The following is a 23652-nucleotide window of genomic DNA, read 5'->3' on the forward strand; positions in this document are numbered from 1 at the left end:
CCATGAGTAAAATAGGATTAATAGAATCCTTGAAGAAATGAAAAAGGCAATGTTGTATGATGGTCATCTAAAAGCTATCATCATTGCTTGTCATCTATATGGTTTCTATTAGATCTATTTTTTGATGAAAACTCCATTTGATCTTCTGAAAAATAAAAAATGATCTATTGCATATCTGTCATATTTTTCAGTAGTATATGTTATGCTTGATATGGTTTCTTGAAAATAATGCCAAATCTGATAAAGATATTTCTATCTTTGGATATCATTCATCAAGCAATGCATATAGAACATTCAATGAAAAGATTCTAGTTGTAGAAATATCAATTCATTTTATTCTTTATGAGACTAATGATTTAGTATCAAGATACTGAAATCAAATTATATATGTATATGGTTAATCTTTTACATATAACAATCTGAAAACTTGTTAATAATTAGAACCAAATTGGATTTTTCAGAAATGCACTTAATAAAGAAAAATTGATGACTACTAAAGGACTAAATCAAGAAAAGATGAAATAGATCTTGATGAAATTCTTGCATGATTAGAAGTTAAGATCACCATTATCATTTGCTTACTTTATGAGCTTTATATTTTGTCAAATGAATGTGTAGAATGCACTCCTATGTGGTTATTTCATTAAAAAAAGGGTCTATATAGAATAACCACCTTATTTGAAAACACTCATTACAAATATGATAAAGCAATATATGATTTGGAACAAGCATCAAAAGCATGATATAAAAGCTTGAGTAACTTTTTGATAAAAAGTAATAAATCTATACATTAAAAAGAAGAATTTGTGATATCTTGCTTGCTCAAAGCATACATTGATGGCATCCTTTTTGGTTCTACTAATGAAGATTTATATGGAGATTTTACTAAGCTCATGCAAAGTGAGTTTGAAATATGTATAATGAATGAATTAACATTTTTTCTTGAACTCCAAATTAAGACAAACAAGAAAGGGGATCTTCATTGACCAAAGTTAGTCCACAAGAAAACTCTTATAGAAGATTGGCATGAAGAAGGTATGTCTATGACCCCATCTTGTAGAATTTGAAAAGGATGAGCAAAGTAGATCTATTGTTTTAAAGCTATATTGAAGCATGATAGAATAAGTATTTTATCGTACAGCTAGTAGACCAGATTATATGCTCATTATGTGCCCTTGTGCAAGACTTCAATCTAACTCTAATGAATCATATTTTATTGATAACAAATAAATCATAATCTGAATTTTGATAGAAACAACTGTTTAAGATAAGTTGATTAAAACTTAGCTAGCGTGTCTTATTGATAATTATCTTAAGCAAATAAAATCTAAACTAAATTGATTTTGAAAATAAGAAATTGATTTGACCTTGATGAATCTTCCTATTGCTTCACATGCTTGTCCTTGAACCATCTTGGTTAATGAAACTATCTCTTTAGTTCAAGTGACATATGTTTGCTTATATTCAGGCAATCTCTTGAGTAAAGTGACTCAACATTCAATTATTATCATATCTTATGTTGAGTCACCTAGTTAAGAAATATGCTATATGAATGTTTTGTATCTCGAAGAAACTAATGACTTTCTTTCAAAAAAGAAAAGGATTTTGTTGATAATGCAGGATCTATGAGCAAGAAATAAGAAATTTCAACTTGAAGGACACCTCCATGAAAGGTACAATAAACATTCACATGCAAACAAGAGAGAGGACTTTCTTCAGCCAAAAGGTTACACATAAGAAATCTAGTAGGTATTTGACTTGAAGAATGCAGAATGAATCGGTAATTTTAGATACCTCTCTCATAAATTAGCTGAGCAAAGTCAATAACTTAAATCTTATTGTGGCATGGTTAAAATCTTTAATTATTAATTTCTTGATATCATGTCTATATATGTATTAATTGACTTATGCTTTTAGAAATTGATTCATGGTTTGCTCAAACTAAAATATTCCTTTGCCTATATCATAACCATGAAATACACAAGTATATGCTTAAAATGCTGATTTAAAATGACTTGTGAGAAGCTATGAATTCTTGAGCATAATGAAAATGTTGTTTGCATGATATACATCTATATGATACATAAGATTATTTCTTTATTCTGCTCTTTCATGTAAATTACTTGAGAATAACAAAAAGAGAGAGAGATAAAGAAAAGAAAATGGATATTATTCAAGAGAAGTAAAATCTAAGTAAAGGCAAATACTCCAATCTTAAGGAAAAGCAAAACAAGCATAATATATTCGGCACATTTGTGAGACTTGTGTGAGCATTCTTTTGGAAGGGATAAAATCCGTAATTAATTACACTTAAACAGGGAGAGTTTGAAGTGAACATTTTAACCTTTCTATATTGCTCATCATAGGGATGGTGCCAATGGGGAGGCTAGTGGTAGTACCCGGCACTATTTGACCCAACTATTCGGTGTAGGGTATATTAGGGACGGCACAAGAGGGAGGCTAGTGGTAGTACCTCGTGCCCCTTCCAACTCCACCGGATAGGGAGCAAATAGAGTATAGCATAAGAAAGTAAAAATGAAAGACAAAGTAAATGAAAGTATATAAGAAGAATCAAGTCAAATTTTTAATCACTTGAAAACACACTTTAAGGATGAAATCAATGCAAGATTATATTTAAATAGGGGAAGTTTATTTGAAAAGAATTGATTTTGATCATTGACATGCTTGTTCTTAATATTTTAATGCATGACTTAACACATAATATATTTTGCATGTGGCATGATGTCTTGAATTATGGGTTCTCAATATTTTGTAATGCTCCATGCTTGGACAATTTGATTGAATGTTTGAAATACTACATAAAATTTTTTTTTGGTATTATTGAAAAGAAATTTCAGATTTGTCGTTCACAATCATCTTTAAAATCTGAAAGTTGAATAAATTTGTAAAAAGGAGAAGAGAAGGATATCTCTATTTAGACAAAATGAATTGATTTTGTTTTATCCTTCAACTTGCCTAAATTTGGTATATAATGTTCTAATTCATACCAAAACTCAACATTAAATACAAAGATTCTGAATATGCTCTAATATGTTTGAAATATGTGTTTTCAATCGTAATGATTTAAGATGAGCTACAATGTGGAAGATACATATCTCAAATTATGATTTTGAAAGCCTCTATTGAAAATCTTTATAAAATTCAGAATCTGATTTTGTATAGAAGCTTAAACTCAATATGATTTCTAGATAAAAACTACAGTTTAAGAAAAATAGAATAATTCTGATGCCTTGATTGTTTGCCCCGATACGCATCTGAAACATATCATTTCTTATCTTTAAAGTGTACTAATATTGGTCTAAATGATGTGTCTTTCGATGATCTTGATTGCAAACAAATATTTTTAAATATATTATTTTATTTTGATATTAAAAAGAGTTATTGTGCTTCATGTATACATTGCTGAAAAACTATGATTAAGAAATTGAGTTCTATAAATATATATACCTCAATGATCATCTATATATTTATCTCTCCTACATTCTTAAAGACTTCCATCAAAATATATATAGAGAGTGAATGATCTTAAAGCTAGAAATATTTCAGCTCACTCAAATGATTCTTAAAAGAAAGAAAATGTAAATGCTTTTGAAAGAAATTGAGCTTCAAATGAATCATTTTCTGATTAATATTTCTATACATTTTCTCTAAGATTAAGAGAAAGCATAACTTGTTCTTGAAGGATTAGAAAGAGTAATTGATACAAATTTTGAATAATTCTAGATCACTCTACATTCTCGATATCATAGAATTTCAGTTCTATTCACGCTTATCATCAAAATCTGAAATTCAACAAAGAAAAGAATGATTAAAGAAAAATGCATCTTTTGAGGGGGAGCTTTAGATATTCAATCTAAATGCAAAAGGTTACATCCATTTGATGAATATCTTGAATGTTTTATGGATTGATTTTGATAAACCTCCTTGTGTTGCCATTGCTTGCCTTGAGTTGAGTTCTATAAAGGTTGTCTTATCTCAAACCTTGAGTCTTATGAAAATATGCTGAAACTTATAGAAAATATATTTTCGAGATTGACAATTTTATTGAACATTATCTTTAAATTCTAAACTCTTAAATAGGAACGATCAATTAAGGGGGAGAAAGAAAATTTCAGAAGGAAAGATCATATGGAACTTAATCGCATAAATCCATAACTAAAGGAGAGAGAAAGAATACTAAATGAAAAGTGATCCTAATACTCTCCAATATGTATCATCTGAAATTTAATCTGAAAATCTTTACGATACACCTTGAGGCTTGTTATTTGGTTAGTATATCTTATGCATCAATCATGAACCAAATTGCAATTCAAATAGTTGATCTTAAGAGCCTCTAATTTAATGAAAAAGGGGGAGAATAATGTGTTGAATTTTCTTGAGTATCTCTTAGAAAATCTATTTTGAAATTCACTAATGAGTCCAAATTGGCTTGCTCTTTAGAACTTCAATTTTGTGCCAATTCATATTTTTATGTATCAAATTGTGCTTATTTTCTAAAGGAATAAAAGAAAGTCTTTAAAAGAGCTCTAAGATGTATCAAAAATTGCATGAATCCATATTTTGGTATTTGTGCCCAATGCTCTTATTACCATAAAAGAACTTTGAAGTCATTAAGAATTAATGATCCAACATGATGATATATTTTTCAAGTATATAAGTTTTGATCTTATACTCTGAAAATTAATTAAATTGCTCTCATGTTGATAAAATACTTAATATATTGGGCAAAAGATCTTAAATGAACAAGCTTTCATACTTATTATTGAAGAGAGGTTAGATTTCCATTCGTGCTTTTCTTGAATATCATTTGTGGTACTTCTTGAATTAACTTAAGAAAGATTCCACCTACACTTGATTTGAAAACTATCTTTGGAATCACATTCGATGTGTTCTCCTCTGAAATTATCTTAATTGGCTCTGGTCTATGCTCATTAATCTTTTTCTAACATTATTGTCTTGAGTTATATGATTCATATTCTTGCAATAATTTGACATGCAAATCAGAGTACAAAAAGAAAAAGAAATATTTGAGTATTCTTCTCTTTGTGCTTAATGTCTCACTATCTTTTTGATGTTGTCAAAAAGGGGGAGAAATATCTAAGTATATGCTCATAATGCTTTATGTGTTGATTATGTTAAGTTGATTAAATCTAAAGCATTATCATGAAGTATATTTTAAAGATATATATTTTCTACTTCAAACAACTTAGCTATGCATTACTTCTAGAACACAATATATTTTATATTGCATATACTCCAAGTTTTGTCATCATCAAAAAGGGGGAGACTGATGACCCAAAGATTGATTTAAAGATTGATTTTGATGATCACAAAACCTTGAAGTATAAATACTAATGTTTGTGTTGCAAGAAGAAAGATAATTTGTTTTGCAAGGAACATGGCAAGTTGGAAAAATACAAGAAGGCCTCAAAAGCTCTCAAGAAAAGTTGGAAGAAAGCTACACTTTATTGACCCAAGTTTCAAGTTCAAATGATTCAAGTTAGAGGAGCAAATTCAAAGAAAGATTCAAAAGAATAGTCCTCGAGTCGACTCCTGGAAGTTTAGAGTCGACTCTGGCACTCTGGAGTTTCAAGAAACAGTGCTCGAGTCGACTCCGATACTCTACGAGTCGACTCCGACTGAGAACAAACAAAAAGACAGAGAGTTGATTTTCAGCGCTACAGTGCTCGAGTCGACTCCTACTTCAGCACTACAGTGCTCGAGTCGACTCCTACTTCAGCGCTACAGTGCGGAGTCGACTCCCAGCTACAGTGCCGACAGACTACTATTCACAAGTGACTCCTGTTTCAGCCGAGTCGACTCCTACTTCAGCCGAGTCGACTCCAGCACGCTGGGAGGCATAACGGCTAGTTTTTTCTTGATTCCAACGGCTCTATTTTTGTCTCTAACGGCTAGATTTTTGTTTCCACTCCCTCTAAAGCTATAAAAACAAGAGGAGAGCTAGGAAAGAAGGTATGGAAGTGGGAGAGAACATTTAGGAAAGAGATTTCAAAGAGATTACAAGAGAAATCTTCCAAAAGCACAAAAGGGCCATTCAAAGTAAAAGAGAGAGAAGAAGAGCATCCAAGTGAATCCCAAAGCTTCCTCTCCAACTGTGTGCTGCCTCGGTGATCCTCTACTTCGTGCAAAATCAGAAGAGGGTCAAGTAAAGAAGAAGCCGAGTTCCTTCATCTACAAATTTGTTTGAGGGCTTCTTCTCTTTACTTTGCTTGTTTATATTTGCTATATTTGCTTATTTGAGAAGCTTGTATTTGATTTAAACTCTTGTTCTAATATCTTGTAACTTGATTCAATCAAGGGATTTAATCAAGGGGTTAAGGTTTGTTGGTGAGCCAAAGGGAAAACCAACGTTGCAAGGTTGTGGTTGGTGAGCCTTTGGGAAAACCAACTGGGTTGATTGTGAACCCGGAAAACAATCGTTGTAAGGTTGTGGTTGGTGAGCCTTTGGGAAAACCAACTGGGTTTGATTGTGAACCCGGAAAAACAATCGGTTGGTTCTAGTCGGTGAACCTGTGAAAACCGACCGAGTTCGTTGTGATCTCGCAAAACAACAAGTTGGGTTGTGAGCTTGTAAAACAACCGGCTGTAATCTGAGGGATTATAGTGAAATTCCCAAGAGGTCTTGGGGAGTGGATGTAGGTGCTGGGGTGCACCGAACCACTATACATCTTTGTGTTTGTGATGCCTTATCTCTTGTATTTCATGCCTTACATTCATTCTTGATTGTGTAATATCTCTAGCTTTGTTTTCTATAGAGTTATAAGTGATTGTTTAGAATTTGCTTAGCTTCCTCTCCATTCTTACCATACACATAGATTAAAATTGAACATACAACTATAAGTTAATTTTAGATCAATTGCACCCTAAGGCCATAGTATAATTGCTCTAGCTTAATTTTCCACTACTTTACTTGTAATTGCCTAGAGCTTAAGTAAATAACATCTTATCATTCCGCTGCATTCAATTCAAAGTAAAAATTAGGGAACATAATTTTTAGAAAACCCAATTCACCCCCCCTCTTGGGTTGTCACCTTGGGCAACACATGGCTACCTATAAAACTTAACATAATAACAATATATGTTATTACTTCTATTATGTTCTAGTTATGATGTTAAAATGAATTCTTCAAACCAAGGTTCCCAGAATCAATATCGGGACCCATGTCGATCGATGACCGGCATGGTACGGTATAGATCTTGAACTAAAGTCAACAAAGGATGTGTCGACTTCAATTCAAAATTCGAAAATTAAAAAAAGATTTGAAACCACTCTCCCCTGTTCTGAAATGAAGAGCATGAGGGAGGAGAGGGAGAGAGAGAGGAAGCAAGGGAGAGGGATAGGAAGGGAGGGAGAGAGAGGAGGGGAGGGTGATGGGTAGGAAGGGAGGGAGAGGGAGGGAGAGGGAGAGAGAGTGGAAGGAGAAAGAGAGGGCTCGAAAGCCCTTGTCATTGGGGGTGGGGAGCTCAAAACCATAATCGTCACCTCGCATGTGTGTGTGAGAGAGAGAGAGAAGGGGGATGGGGGGTGGGGGTGGCGGAAGGGCGCGTACCTTCGATGCCTCTCATCGTTGAGGTCCGAGCACAGGAGGAGGCGAAGGTCTTGAACAAGGTCGACGGAACCGTCCCAAACAAGGCGATTCAAGGCATACCGAGCCGCACCGGCAGCGGACCGAAACGATTCCGGCAATAAAGTTTTTCAAGTTGATTTAATCAGTAATCAATATTTTTAAACTTTTTCAATAATTTTAAGTCTAATTTGATATTTTTTTAATATTTTTTGATGATTCAATAGTCTCGATTTAACCTAAATAATGCATCTTATTAGTTTAAAATAATACAAAACATAAAATAATTAATAAAATTTTGCATGCTATAAAAAGCAACATGAAATATCCTCAAATCAAGTAATGAAGTAAAAAATATAAAATAATACAATCAATTGTATATATTTAAAGTACAACATAGATATCGATATCTACAATCTCGTCGAGTAGCGATGCTTCTTATAGATATCCGGATTATTAACATAATTAGGAGGCACATCAGCCTACCCCTCTAACTAAATGACATTGTAGTCTTATATGTTCATCCCATAAAGAATGTGCTCCAGATTATAAACACTCTCGGATCTCTCGCTGAAGCTCTAGCTCTGAGAGGTGTCCGCTAGCTAATATACTAGTTGATAAAACGGCTATGAAGGGGGCCATCCGAATAAATTGACAACAAAATTCGATCCATAAAATGCCTCAAACACACCATATCCATATCTGTATCCGTATGAGCCATAGGCTGCCTGTGGCTATAGATAATAAGATCCAGTATACGACTCGAAATCTGATATGTCTATAGATCCTATTCCACGTGCGAAGTCATCTGTAGCAGCATCGTGTCCTCCTGAATGACCTCGAGGAGCCCGTCTTCTATATGCAATCGGATCCTCACGGGCTCAATCAGATCGTGCATCATGGTCCCTATCCTGTGTAGCATGCATAAACTGGAACTCATTAATAAATCAAAAACCATCCTGCAGCTGTCTCATAAACAGTGATCTCATATCCTCCACTTGTTGGTCAGCAGATCTATGACCACCAGAACTGGTGCCCCTGGTTTCTAAATCTGAGTAAACTGACTCCTCCATACTCTCTATTGAGGCTACAGCTGCCTTTTGTTTTTCTTTTTTGATGTGCTGAGCAGCTGTCTTTTTACCCTTCATGCTACTCGCTGCCTGCTTACCTTCGTGCCCCTCTCTGCCTGGCTATATTGGCAGAATGTATGTCGCCCTTCTAATCGAGTCGACCGAGTAGCGTAGTGGCCTTGTCTAAGCATCGCTCAATCATATCTCCGAGAGGATATCTCGGACAAGGAGTCATATAGTGACCTGCTCTAATATGATTCTGGCTGATTAGTTGGAAGGATGCGTGAAATATTGCTTTCTGCCCATTGTCCTGCGTCGATCCTAGCCTCGCTAGCTACGAAACTTGTCGGTCGTGGAGGCAATCCTCGCTCATCAAGCTATCCGATTATAAAATCATCCTCATCATCAACAAAAGCACTATGGATTGAATCTGTGTACTTTAGCTCCACTTTCTTTTGAATACATTTCAGCCTCAACCTCAGATTGTAGTGAATATATACAAGGTCGTTGAAGCGCTTCTGCATCAAACGGTTCCTCTGCTTGTTGTGGATGAGGACAAAGGTGGACCGATTACGTTCACAGCTACTCGAGAAGACCGTTTAGGAGAGAATTCGGATAGCTAACCACTTAAGATTTTTCATAGACAAACCAAAATGAATCCACCATCAGCTACAAACATATTGAAAAAAATTATATATAAGATAGTACCATATTAGTAACCATCTAATACTAGGTAAATATCCTCCTAATGTATGATATACCTGGATTCATACTTTTCTTACGACAACTGCCGAAACTCCAAAGTTGTCCGTGCCCTCTAAATATTTTTGGTCTGTGAAAAAACTGTGTTGTAAATTTGTAACTCTTACCCTCAGGATGAGCCGAGCTCAGGCCCACATTCAACAAAGCTTCCTCGTTGAGCAAATCGGGAAGCTTCAGAGTCTCTCCAAAATCGAGCAGCTTGTCCAAAGTCTCCTGCTCGGATCGCGACAACTCAGGAGACTTATTATTTGCCGAGGCCTGCGGCGAGCCCTAGGTCGGGTCGAACCCCCATGATGGCTCAGAGGAAAGAAAGAACTCCTTCCATCCATGAATGGAGAAAGGAGCACCTCGAAAAAGTACGCAGTCTCTCCGAGGAGAGAAATACCACCACCCTTTATCCGCAGAGCAGGTCTTCAGTACGAAGTAGCTCCGAAAGACATTCATCGAGGTAGGGAATCTCTAGGCAAGGCACACAACGAGGAACCCGATGATCATCCTCCACGAGTTCGGAGCAAGCTGCGCAGGGACTAGGCGATAAGTCGCCAGGAGGATAAAATACCTCTCTGAGGGTTCACCGAAGGAGATAACCGAGAAAAGGAGGACCGCCATGAATCAAGAGCAAATCTCACCGCGAAGAACGCCGGGGAGCTCCGAACATACCCAAAGAAAAGCTCGAACACAGCTACAATGGTAGCCGGAAAGAAGAAGAGCGGAGGCAAAAGAGGTCCAATGAGGACCCTAGGGCCCCTTTTAGGCCTTATATAGCCTACTCCAACGGCTCTGATCGGCCAACCTAAGCGATCAAGCAGCCGGGTCTCGCCGCGTGGCAAGCTCAGAAGCTCCCTTAGCAAATCTTTTCGGATCGCGGCACTAAAGGCTGACCATCGTGAAAGGCTCGTCGGAGAATGGGGTATTAACAACTGACCCCTCGCGTTCCATCATGCAACACGCTTCAGAGGACGGGACATTAATGATTGTCCCCGCCTCCATCCCGTCCAGCAACGCCTCGGAAGGATGCGCGCACGCAACATATTAAAGAGCTCCTATAACTGTTTCCGCTTGGAACAACGTGGCAGCTTAAGCCACCCAAGTTCGGCTCAGGAAGCCCAGATATCATTATGGATGAGTGAAAAAGGAATAGATGTTATTTTATTGCTTATAGGAAAAGAAGCATGTTTGTGCTTTGCAAGTTCACAAATATCACAATGAAGAAGTTTTTCATTAATCCCTTTAAATAACAATGGAAACATAACTTTAAGAATGCCAAATGAAGGATGTCCTAGACGAAGATGATAAAGCCAAATCTTGTCTTTATTTGAAAATGAAAACTCAGAAAGCAATGACAAAGATAAATTATTCTTAGATCTATTTTGCCCGCTTGATTCTTCAAGATAGTGAAGTCCATCTTCCTTCCTAGCACGTCCAATCATCTTCCCAATTCCTTAGTCCTGAAATACACAATGTGAGGGAAAGAAAGTAATGCTGCAATTCAAATCTTTTATGAGCCTATGTATGGACAAGAGGTTAGTGGACAGTTTTGAAACATGAAGAACACTGTCAAGTTTCAAAGCCTGGTTTATTAAAACACTTCCTTGGCCAGTAACTGTTATTAATGTACCATCGGCTGTGGCTATCTTCTTATTGCTAGGACATGGACTGTAAGAGATGAATTTGTGTGATGAATGAGTCATATGGTCTATGGCCCCTGAATCAATGACTCAGGAACCCAAAAAAGAGATTATGCTTGAGACACTAAGGACACAAGGGGAAGGATCCTTACCTAAGAGTGCTACGGAACAAGCACCTGTAGTAGTAGGCTTTTCCAAGGACCCCAACAAATTCCTCAGCTTCTCCATCTCACTTTTATTGAATTCTCCTTGCTCTTGTGGCATGTCCTCCTTTCTGGGCTGTGTAAGTCATATGAGCCTGCCCCCTTTGCTGTCCATTCTTCATGGTCCAATGATTGTTGGGCAATTGTGGCTTTCCATGAAGCTTCCAGCAGCGCTCTCTCGTGTGGCAAGGCTTTTTACAGTATGTACACTATAAGGCATCCCTGCTTGTGGTTTTAGACAGGTTCGGTCCCTCATTCATGCTCATAGTCGGTTGGTTAGGGGTGGGATTTTTAAAACCTGCCCCTTTTGAGACCATAGCCGATGCCTCAACAGCCTGAAGTTCCACTATTACTCCTCTCCGTCCTTCTTCTGCTCAGATTATCACAATAGTCTCATTTAATGAGGGTAAATCATCCTTTCCAAAAACTTATACTCTGACCAGATCAAACTCCGTATTTAGACCTACAAGAAAATCATAAATCTTGTCTTTCTCTTTCTCTACGAGTCTTTTCACCATGGCTGCATCATCACTGCATTTCAGTTTAATGCATTGATAATGATCCATTTCTTGCCATAAATTTGTCAAGAGGTTGGCATATTCTGTGACAGTATGTTCTCCCTGCTTGGTAGCTGAAATCTTGATCTTGATCTCATAAATCTAAGCAGCATCACGAACCTTGGAATAAGTCTGTCCAACAGCATCCCATATCTCCTTCGCCGTGGTTAGGAACATACATGTGTCACTGATCTCCGGTAGCATTGAGACCATAGCCAGGACATCACCATAGAGTCCGCCTCATCCAAAGCAACAAATCTAGGATCACTTGCTTCCCGTACCAAGCGACTCAATTTGCCTTTCCCTTTTAAGAACGTTCGGACCACCTGCGACCATTTCAGGTAATTCTTTCCATTAAATCTCCTAAAGGAGCAGAATTTGCTTCAACATTCTGTGTCTCAGAAGTGTTGGTGCTGTCTATGATTTCTGCCATGGCTGTTGGAGATTAGAGATGATGAGAAGATCAAGAAAGAGATCTGTTTAGGTCAAGAGTAAGAGTGGCCGAAGAGAGGAAGAGAGGAAATTAGAGAAAGAAAACAGCTGTAAATGGAATTTAAAAATAGGCGGCAATGAAGGCCAAGAAAGCAAAAAAATGGGTAATTTCCAGAGAGCTCAAAGCTCTGATACCATGTGAAGAATTGAAAAAAAATTATTCTCCTTCTAATTCAAATATGCTGTACAGTTTTTGAATTTATACACTTAGGGAGACTAACTAAAATAGGAAACTATCTCAACTTAAATCCCCACAATTAAGAGATTGATCCCCACAATTAAGGGATTGTCATAACTACAAAAATTTCCTAAATAAAGCATAACAATTTACACCATAAATACAATGATTCCCTAATTTCCTATTATTACACACACACAGTTTCCTTATTAAGAAGAAACCATGTTTTCCCACAATATCATTCAAACATCAAGCAGATATATCTTTGTGTGCCAAAGCTCTGCACCATAGCAGCAAAGACATATACTTTCCAACTTCTTTAACCATGAGCTCCAAGTCTTCTGAATTTCTTTGATTACATTTTGCAATGGACAAATGAAAGCTACAATCCAATACTGAATATTAGCTTTCTCCATGTACAATTCAAAATCTATAAACAAGGGCCTATGGCACCACATAAGAAAGTCAACATACAAAGTTCTTAATTTAACCAATTTGGCAACCATACATCTGAAAAAGCCCACTGTTACCATACTCAAAGTAGACTAATTTTAACACTATAACTAGGGTTGTTCAGCAATTTTCTTTTTAAAAGACTGAGTTATGTAATGGTCTCTTCAATGTTTTGCACAAAAAGTTTGTATTTTAACTATACTTATTTCAAATTGAACAACGATCCCTTAATGTTTTCATGATGCCTTTTATACAAAATAGCTGCTGCTTCATTTGCAATTATACATGTGTATTTGCAGGTGCACTGTACCTAGTTACATTAAATATAACTCAATGTAGATGCGGATGATGAAAATATAAAATGGATTTTCAATTAAATGAGTTGAGAAGATCCAACAGAGTCAATCCAAGAGCAAGTACAATCATGGAAATATGATTTCAGAGTTCAAAACAGGAGCAACACTAATGCAGCACAGGGTACAATTAGCAGGTACTATGACTAGCTAGACCATGCCAAGCATTGCAAAAGCCAGTGGATTCACGTGCGAAGACTTTAATAAGCAAATATTTGATTTATTTCCATCCAGTGAGTGAGGATTCAGAGGTTTTCGCCAGATTTTCTTATGGATTTTCTGTTAGAGATAACATTGAATTTTAGCTAATTTTCATATCTGTAGTAGAATAACTCTAGTATGTTTCTTATTGTCGAGTCCTGTTTCAAGTATAATTCTGTTTCAGGTTTAATACCTGAATTATGGTTAGGGGACCATATCCTACAAATATGCATCTAATGCATTGTAATGGTAGCCTATTGTCATATTAATAAAAAAATTTCAGAGAATTTCCTTCACCAACCAAAGGGTTCTTCAATCCAATTTACCTATATTTGCAAGTTAATCTTCAAAGTGCAACCTCATCAATCAAATTTCCCTTTCTTTCTTTTCTTGTTGCATCAAACACTAAAGGATAAAGGATCCTAGAATTAAGATTACTGAGAATAAGAATTCTTAAACTTAGATATTAATTCATGTCATAACTCACTATACAATTTTTCTCCAAACAATAATCACATAGGAGAAATAAGTACCTAATGCAAATCAAAAAGAATATACCTAAACAAAATAAAGCTATTGTAATCATTGGAAACTCATATTTCCACTTCTTTATTCTTTTATCAATTAACTCAATAAAAATAAAATTTTATATAAATTCTACTGAACAAGCTAATGAATATGTAATTACTTCCATTTTCATTTTTCAATTATCCAAATATCATTATGTGTAATATATTTTTTCACAAAGAAACCTAGAAAAGATGATAACCATGATTTAACCTTCTTCTTTTTTTGTCACCAGATCATTTAGAAGCTCTCGTGAATCCAACATAAGCTTTGACTTAGGATCCAGTAGAGAATCAACATGTTGAAGCAGACTATCCTAACCACTAACATATGATTCATCACATAGTGGCATTGCTGCTGACACAAACCAATTCCTTAGAAAAAGTTATTCAACACCCAAAACTCATTCCAACTAAGTCCAAAAACATCTTTCAACAAAGCGTTCTAATGATCTAATCTTTACCAAAAAACAAAAAACAAAGTGTTCTAATCTTAGCTGCTCAATATCTCCATCATTATTTAGAGCATATCACTCTATTTCATAAATAAGAGTCACAAATTGGAGTATATTAGTCCCGCAATGGCTGATCTACAATATTTGTAAGATCTGAAATTTCAGTTCAAATCTGAATTTCAAACAAAATCTGAAATTTCAGGATAAATTGCAGAAAATCTGCTTGTAAGGAACATAGAGAAGCTCCAGAGGAGAAGAACAAGCCCTAACTGAGGCCACTCAGCCAAAAGTTGATAAGAAGAAATTAAAGAGGAAGAGGAACAAGAAAGAGTCCGATACTTTATTACATTAATGTAATAATAATAGCAATACAACTTCATTCCTCCTTTTAAAATACAAGAAACCCTGATCTAATTCAAGGACAATACGACTCTTAATAAATCCTACGGTGGAGAGCGAAAAAGAAAAAAAGGATTGCCCTGAATAGCCGAATGTAAAAAGAAGAATGGATGGATGGCTTGGGGTGACCTCCCAGCATCCTTATCCATCTTTCTTTTCTTTCCTCATCTATTCCATTTTTACTTTTTCTTATTTTATATTTATATGCCTATGTTTTAGACAGCTAAGAGGAACAGGAGATCCCCTGTAGTTCGTCCATATGGAGTTTAGGAGTCCCTTCTTTTCTTAAGGTGGAGCCAAAATTAGGTGGTTAGACCCTCTCTTGCTGCATTGGAATAGGCAGTTACTGAAATAGCAAAATAAAACAAAAATAAAAAGGAATGCAGTGAGATCTAATAGCAACGGTCATTCAGCCGGACTCCTAAAATAGTCATAATAACCTTTCTAGACACCTTAAGTTCAAACTAAGATAAAGGAGAACTAACTAAAATTATGCCAAAGTCAACATAGAAACCTAGCATTTTTTTACTCCCAAATTTTTCTTCTGCTCAAAATCGATGCTCAACCTTCAAACTTAATTGCATCACAAACCATAAACATTGTAAGCCATGAGAATCACTTTGGAGAATTTCTTAAAACAGGCCCAAGATGACTGATTTTTATTCCTTAATTTTGCAGATCTTGTATTCTTCTCCTTAGGCAATAACCTTGGTTTCCTCAAAGTTTCTTCCATACGTTCACCTAGCAAATAGGCATTTTCAAGGCCAGTTTGTAGAGAACAAATTAGATTAGTGAAACTGAAATAATAAACCTAGTTTAGACAAGTTATATGCTAGAAAAGCTATCATTATTCCAGTGTACCTTCTCTAGGTAGCCCTTTTCACTTCCTCTTATGTCATTGATAAGTGAGACAGTTTTCACAAAGAGATATAGTTGCATTACTACAAACCTTACAACAGAACTTATGTTTCAGGAAAGAGTCAGCACGCAAGTCCCTTTTTTTCCCTTCCCTCGTAGACAATTATGGAATAATCCTTCTAGAAAAAGCATGATGTGAGCTATTAGAAAAATGAGCTGAAAACATAGAACACCTGAACAAAGGAAAGCACAGGCTCAATGCAGGAAACCCTGTGGATACCTGAGAGCTACCTCCTTGCGGACATTGTATCGAATTTTCTTATCGAAACATCTCTCCTTTCTCTTCTCTCGAAATCTAATTAGCGAAGCAATCCTCTTTGCTGGCATAGTTGTGTACTGTAAAATATCATCCAAAACTGATTTAGAAATAGCAAACAAAATAATGCAATTCAACCAAAATACTAGTACCCTATCATCCTGCAGACAGGATAGTGCCATGCCAGCTGTACCAGAAGGCATTTCACATCCTCCCAATAGTAACAACACAGCTTGCACCTGCAGCATAAAAATGTTACTAAAGAAGCACATGTTCAAAATGTTGCAAGTTGAAGGCAGGCAGAATAAATTGCCATTTAGGGGCAGTAAGCTCACAGAACATTATTAATATACAAGATCATGCACAAATAAAAGGTTCAAAGTAAATCTGAAGTGGAAAATTAATGATAGTAGCATAAAGAGTACAGGATTAAGCTATCCGTAATGTCTCCACTCTACAGAATGTTCTCAATGCTAGTTCTAATGAGAGGATTTTAGGAAAAAATGCCTATACTTATTAAAGTTAGTAATAATGTGTTAATATATATTTAAAATTATAAAAACAGATCTGAACGTCATAAAAAAGAAAGAAAGAAAGAAAGAACAAAGAGTAGGAGGAAAAAAAAACTCGAGTTCACTATCCATTAGTTGTGTCAAGTTCACTATCCCTTAGTTGTGTAGTTTCTTATTGTTATGTCAAGTCCTGCCAACATGATAAAGGATGACTGGACTGTCCTTAAATTGTTATGTCCTTAAATGGTGAAATAATAACAGCACCCTTTTTAAACCATTTTATGAGATGACATTAAAAAGTCATAGGTAATCACAATAAAATAATTGGCACAAAATTTTATTTCAAGGAATTAAATATACTACTAGTTTGCTTGCTCACACTATCATAAAATACTTTTTTTAATACTAAATTAAGTATAAACTGGAACAGATTGTCATAATGGATAGTTCTCCTCTGGATATGATTTGAATCGCTAAACTGAAGATAAAATAAATTGTTCTAAACAAATTTCAACTGCAATGATTTCGTTCATATGGAGCATTGACTGATATATAAGATCCAGTAATCCAATTGCCAAATTGGATCTAACATTGGATAATCAGCTTACAAGGTGAGAAAACAATAAATTATATGCAGCAGACATATCAGATGCCGTAAATCATCAAGATAAAGTGAGTTTATGATTATGACATACACTCCCCTTGAACAACTTAAGGATATCTAACTATGGTACCTGACTACCTATAATGATTTTAACTACCAGAAGCCCTTCAAACACATCACGTACCAAACACTACCATGCAACAGAATTCATGCAGCATATACATTACCAAGGTCCGCCGTACCGGTACCGGTCGGCGTACCGGTGGCGGCCCGGACCAGTACGAAACCGGTCCCGTACCGGTCCGAACCGGTCCCGTACCGGTCCGAACCGGTCCGTACCGGTGGCATACCGGTCCGAACCGGTCCCGTACCAGTTCTTCAACAATAAACTACCGGTACCGGATTCCACACTGATCCGATATCGATCCCAGACCGGACCGGTACATATCGGCCCGTACCGGCCGGTACGGACCGGTACGGCAGACCATGTACATTACTTTACCATATCTGTTGAGAGCTTCTATCTTGGGATCTACCAGTAGTACAACGAACCTACTGGCATGCAATGGAAAAGTACCTCCTCTCTGTCTTTGGAAGAGCTAAATTGTCAATTCTTATAATATCCTACTTTTTAATACCGATATGGCACAAGAGTCACCCTACCCAGTAGCAGCTCTTAATGCCCCTGATTATCTAATGGCCATGCTAGAAGATATCTCTTGAGAATGGCCTTGATGCATCGCAAGGCTAACTAGATATGCAACTGATTGGCAATTAAAGCAACATAACAATTTTAGTTTATAACATGCATTTAAAGAGCTTACCTTAGTTGCCTTACAAGTTTAGAAAGTGGGTTCAGAGTCCTAGTTGTTCATTAGAAGTTGTAGACCATTAAGGAAAAGCAACAGACAATAAATTTAATCATTAATTAAATAACTTAATGATTTAGAAGCCAAAACTAAATACACTAGAGGACTTGCTAAGGTTTCCACAGTTCAAGAATCGTGCAAATTAGAGTTTAGACAGGATTACAACTATTTGACTGAAGAGCTATCAAAAATGCCAAAGAGCACTTTTTGCCATTCCATCCATATAAACAAAATGTAATTGATGCTAATATTTTCTAATAACTGGTCACTGCTATTCTGGCGGTTATTTGCCCGGTCAAGCCTTTGACGGGATAACAATGTGAAAATAGTGGAGCATTGTGATTATGTCAATACTTATAGAATTAAATATTGTTTTTCAACTAACCTAAAAGTTTGAATTTAAAACTATACAATCTATTCTACTATAAAAAGGAAACTCCCAAGCAGTGCATGCAGTTCTACTCAGGGGGTCATACATCTCCAAAAAATGCGCTAGTCAAATTCTACTTCTAATTTAAACAGCAGCGAAAAGGTAGAACAGCCGCTATTCCTGCAGTAAAGTAGTAGTTAAAACAGGAAAAGGAACAAACAACAACTGTTCTTTAGTACTCGTTATGCATACAGGTAAAGTACAATGTCTCTGGAACCATTGTAATGGTAGTTATTGTGCTAATGGCTGTTATCAACAAGAATATAGATGGAGACTTTTGCTAAACTTTGCTTGATTTTAATTTTCCCCTTGTTTGTTTGAGTTCCAAGCTTCCAACACTCCCAGGGCTAGTTCTATGACTTTGCAACCTACAGATAATCCCTCTGTAGCCACCTCTTGCAAAATAGGTTAATGAATTTTTTTGTTCAGGCGCTGCTCATCTCCTCCAAACAATACTTGGAAGTATTATAGTAATGCCATAGAAGCACATAAGTTTCTTGTGTTGATTTTGTTAGGCTAACAAGCAAGCAAAACCCCCCGCATCCCGTCAGTGCACAGGGTCCAGTATTGATTCACTACCATTTAGCCTTTCTCCCCTTTTCTTGACCAGTACACCTGGTGCTTACTATAGATGACATGGATGCATGCATTTGAATACATGGATGGATCGTTGTTCCCAAATAAAGCTAACTGACTGGTTTTGGTAAAGCGTCCAAGAAATCCTTCAGCATGTTCCCTTTTTATAGTTTTTGGTTACTTCCTTTCACCTTATCTCATTAAATTCAAGTTGAAACTTGAAAACCACCCATTGCGACGTCCAAATGCATAAACAAAATTAATTAAAATACTCCCAAAGACAGAATGTTTGGGGAAAATAGATACATAATACCAACAAATGAACAGAATGAAACCTTTTCGGGGGAGACGGATTCGAAGACGTAGGCCTCTCCCTGGTAGAGGAGCGTGAGCTGGTTCGAGGTAGGGCTCACCAGAGGCACCGCCGCGTCAACGCCGTCGTCCTGATCCGACGGCGCGTCGGCGGCCACCGTGCCGTCGGAGATCTCCTGCTTCTCGCGCGCTGGTGGGTCGCTGGGCGGCGGCCCATTCTGGCCGTCCGTTGGATGGGCCCCCCGATCGGTCTCCGGCATCGGCTGGAGCGGTGGCGAGGAGGAGAAGAAAGAAGGGGTTGCAGAGGACCCCCCAAGTCGTGGTGACCGAATCACGGCCGCTGGTTTCTCTCCGATATGGATGAGATGACACTTGCAAGTAACCCGCGCTGCGCGGCGGGCTTTAACCAAATATTTTTCCTCAGAAATGTAATCAAAAAATATTTTGTTAATATCTTCCCCCCGAAAACCTCTAACAACAATTATAGTTTTCCTATTTAGGAAATTACCTTCGTCCTATTCCCCCGCTCCTACAGCTTCTGGGTTAAAAAAATAAATAATAAAGAGATATTATTATACTATTGCCAGATTAAAAAACATATGGATACAAAAGTACATAAATAGATAGAAGAAAACTAGTAATAAACAAAATAAGAAAGATAACGGTACAGTATCGGCCAAAGATTATTTTGTACGGATTTATTTTTTTTTTACACGCATTGAGAATGGATTTCTATGCAGTTATGGGAAGCTGTAGCAGTTTATGATGGTGAAGGAGCACTATAATAATATAAATTTTTCGATGATAAATCTATGTGAGTGTAGTGATAAGAAAATGGTGGTAATCAAATTATACTACGTTGTAGTCGGCGATGCTTTTATTGGAGCATCATGCCGAAAAAGGTCAGATTGATCGTGTCTTTGAGGGATTGGAATAGCTATTTCTTCTAGAACTTAGGATAAAAAAAGTCTAGTGTTATTGTGACTATTTGATCTATTGAGATTCACCTTCTTAGAAAATTTTGGTCACCTGAAAGTTAAAAGTATTATTATTAAAGCTTTGGTAACTAATTGAGATCTAAAAAAATATCGGTGCCATTGAGAATCTTTTCAATAACATATGAAAGAGGGAATCTATTAAATGCGTATTTGCCAAATATGACAAAGCTTTGAACAATAGATACATTTTATTTATACCTTATATCATTTGATATATGGTAGTTAGTTTTGTATAATGTAAACAACTTATAATTTTTTTGTTGATGTAAAATACCAAAAGAGAAAATGTTGGGATTTTACCATGGTATTGTAGATTGATTATTTCAACCACATTAGCTACACGAGAAAGTATTCCTATAAGTTTTTACTATGGCCCCGCAATTATAGAAAGTTTTGTAACCATAGAAGATGTTTGATTCTTTTTAGATTTGCTTCACATGTAAATTTTACCTTCTTAAAAAATGTTAGGATTGTTAGGATTCTTTTATGAGGCTAGCAAAACATTATAACTAATCCATTATAACATTTTGAATATTATATAATCCCATGGTGATCCCAAAAAAAAAATAGTGGAGGTAAAAAGATGATCAGATTGAATTTTGGATTTTACCTGAAAGTCATACAGATTTAAGCTTAGCAATTTTTCAATTATTTTTTTTGTTGATTGCTTCTTCTTAGGGTTTGAGAATGGTCTTCTATTACTATGCCATGAACATAGTTGGAGTAGCTGGCATTTTTAGCCTACACATTGATTTTTAGGTATATTCAACTTGGAATATATACTTTTGATATCTATTAAATATAATAGTTAAAAGTTTAGATACATGACCTGTCCTAGAGCTTTGCAATTTCAAAAATTTTACAAATTTTTATAATATTTAGATGCAGAGGATATGGATAGGCATGGTTTTTCTTAATGCACAAAATATTAAAAAAAAATTGAAGTATAATGATCTTAATCTTAATAATAGAAAATATTAAAAAAAATAAAGAATTTACTTTTATATGTTCTCATAGTAATGTCTACAAAAAATAATAATGTGGAGTAATTGAGTATTCCCTAATTGATTTTGATGAGCACAAAGCATTTTGAGTATATCTTATGTTGTACTAATGAATTCAATCTAGTGTTTCAGGCAAATATGTGTGAATTTCTGTTTAAGTGCCTCGAGCTTTGGTTCAAAGTAATTTGGCTAAGTGTTGGACTCAATTTGAACCAAAGTCTGCATCATGAGTCGACTCCGAAACTTTGCGAGTCGACTTCGGGTGGTTTAACGTTTCTGACACAAGCTTGAGTCGACTTTGAAACTCTTCGAATAGACTCCGACTGAGAACAGACAGAAAGACAGAACGATGGATTTTAGACCCTGTTAACGAGTCGACTCCAAAAGGTTGAGAGTCTACTCCGATGTTTTGCCGAGTCGACTCCAAAGGGTAACAGACAGAAAGACAGAAGAATGAATTTTAGATCCTGTTACCGAGTCGACTCCAAAAGGTTGCGAGTCGACTCCGATTCTTGGCGAGTCGACTCCCAGTATGTCCGAGTCGACTTTCAGAGGAAAGCAGTATCAAAAGGCAGAGAATCAGCTTCGGAGACCCTGTAAACGAGTCGACTCCAAGTGTTGCAGAGTCGACCCCCAAGTTAGTCGAGTCGACTCCAGTAAGGTCCGAGTCGACTCCAAGGCAGAAATGTTCAAAAGACAGAGAATCGATTTTTCGGTCTCTGAGAACGAGTCGTCTCCCGAGAATATCGAGTCGCCTCTCAAGTCAGCCGAGTCGACTCCAAGTAAACTCGAGTTGACTTGAGGAAGAAAAATAGAAAGTTGAGTTTCTGGAACTCTGAGAACGAGCCAACCCCTAAGTGCCCGAGTCGTCTCCAGCTGTTGGCGAGTCGACTCCAGTTTGGTCCGAGTCGACCCCAGGACGAGGGATGTACTTTAATTCAAATCTGGAACAGCGGGCGAGTCGTCTCCAGTAAAGCGCGAGTCGACTCCAGTAACAGACGAGTCGACTCCAGATTGCACGAGTCGACACCGATCCCAACAGATACATTGTCAGGATATGCAAACAGGACAGAACAGCTCCAAATCTCTCTCTGACGGCTAGTTTTCGAAAGGAACCACTTAAATAGCCAGAGTGAACAGTAGTAGACAACAAGAGAGCTATTCCATCTGAGCATTAAAGCATTTTTCAACCACCAAGAGCTTCCGTAGAGTGAATCCAAGAAAAAGGAGGAAGAAGTGCATTCAACTCAAACCGAAAAGTGCTTCCTTCGCATTCAAGGCTCTACTACTGTCCTCCATCCTTCGGCACATTCAAGAGGAGACTCAGAAATCGAAAAGCCCCCACTCCCTCATCTAAAATCTGTTTGAGGGCTTCCAACTCAACTTTGTTTATATTGTCTCACAGTTGCTTTTTAGAAGCTTTCATTGAGAACTGTTAAACTCTTATTTTGTATACTTGATTCAATTAGGGGATTGAATCAAGGGTTGTAAGGTTTGTTGGTGAGCCAAAGATAAAACCAACGGTGTAAGGTTGTGGTTGGTGAACCGAAAAAAACTAACTGGGTTTGATTGTGAACCCGAGAAAATAATTAGGTGGTTCTAGTCGGTAAGCCTGTCAAAACCGACCGAGTTCGTTGTGACCTCGTGAAAACAACAAGTTGGGTTGTGAGCTTGTAAAACAACCGGCTGTAATCCTAGAAATTATAGTGAACTCCCAAGTGCGGCTTGGGGAGTGGACGTAGGAGCAAGAGTTGGCTCCGAACCACTATAAATCTTTCTATGTTTGTATTGCACCTTGTCTCTTTCACTCTCTTCACTCCTTGCATCTAGTGATCTAACTAATTCAGTTGCAATATATTTAGTTAATCACTCATCTTATTTTTAATTGAGCAATAATTAATTAAAACCCAATTCACCCTCCCCCTCTTGGGTTGTCTTCTTGGACAACAAGTGGTATCAGAGCAGGTGCTCTCATATCGATTGGTGTTCCAATCCTTAAAAAGAGTAAAAGATTAAGATGACAATCTCTTTTGGATCTTCTCTTAGTGAGGGGCAATCCACCAATAGGCCTCCATTGTTCAATGGAGCTAACTACACCTATTGGAAGGCTAGAATGAGGATATTTATCCAAGCCCAAGATTATGATGTTTGGAGCATCATAGTTAATGGACCGTATATTCCTTCTATCTATGTTGATAACATTGCTATACCCAAGCTTGAAAAAGATTGGGATGATAATGATAGAAGAA

At 36.7% G+C, this 23652-nt stretch overlaps 1 protein-coding gene and 1 long non-coding RNA gene across 3 annotated transcripts in view; both read right to left on the reverse strand.

Moving 5' to 3' along the window:
• LOC103697790 (GATA transcription factor 19-like) overlaps positions 1-19790 on the reverse strand; it is a 38384-nt gene extending 18594 nt beyond the window's left edge. Inside the window, exons 1-3 of one of the 2 annotated variants that reach the window (XM_039118807.1) lie at positions 19425-19788; positions 16251-16337; positions 16063-16178 (exon numbers count right to left, since the gene is read on the reverse strand). In XM_039118807.1, the coding sequence (XP_038974735.1) occupies positions 16063-16178; positions 16251-16337; positions 19425-19661 (440 nt within the window). In that variant the 5' untranslated portion in view covers positions 19662-19788. Of the gene's footprint in view, positions 1-16062; positions 16338-19424 lie in introns of both variants that reach the window. The other variant, XM_039118806.1, reaches the window with a different exon arrangement.
• LOC120105993 lies at positions 7786-12183 on the reverse strand. Its single transcript, XR_005508243.1, has 2 exons — positions 11220-12183; positions 7786-10887 (listed from the first exon to the last, which is right to left on the reverse strand). It is a non-coding gene; the product is annotated as an uncharacterized LOC120105993 (long non-coding RNA).
• Positions 19791-23652: the final 3862 nt, after the last annotated feature.

Source organism: Phoenix dactylifera, unplaced genomic scaffold (assembly GCF_009389715.1).
Source record: "Phoenix dactylifera cultivar Barhee BC4 unplaced genomic scaffold, palm_55x_up_171113_PBpolish2nd_filt_p 000415F, whole genome shotgun sequence".
NCBI classification, from domain to species: Eukaryota; Viridiplantae; Streptophyta; class Magnoliopsida; order Arecales; family Arecaceae; genus Phoenix; species Phoenix dactylifera.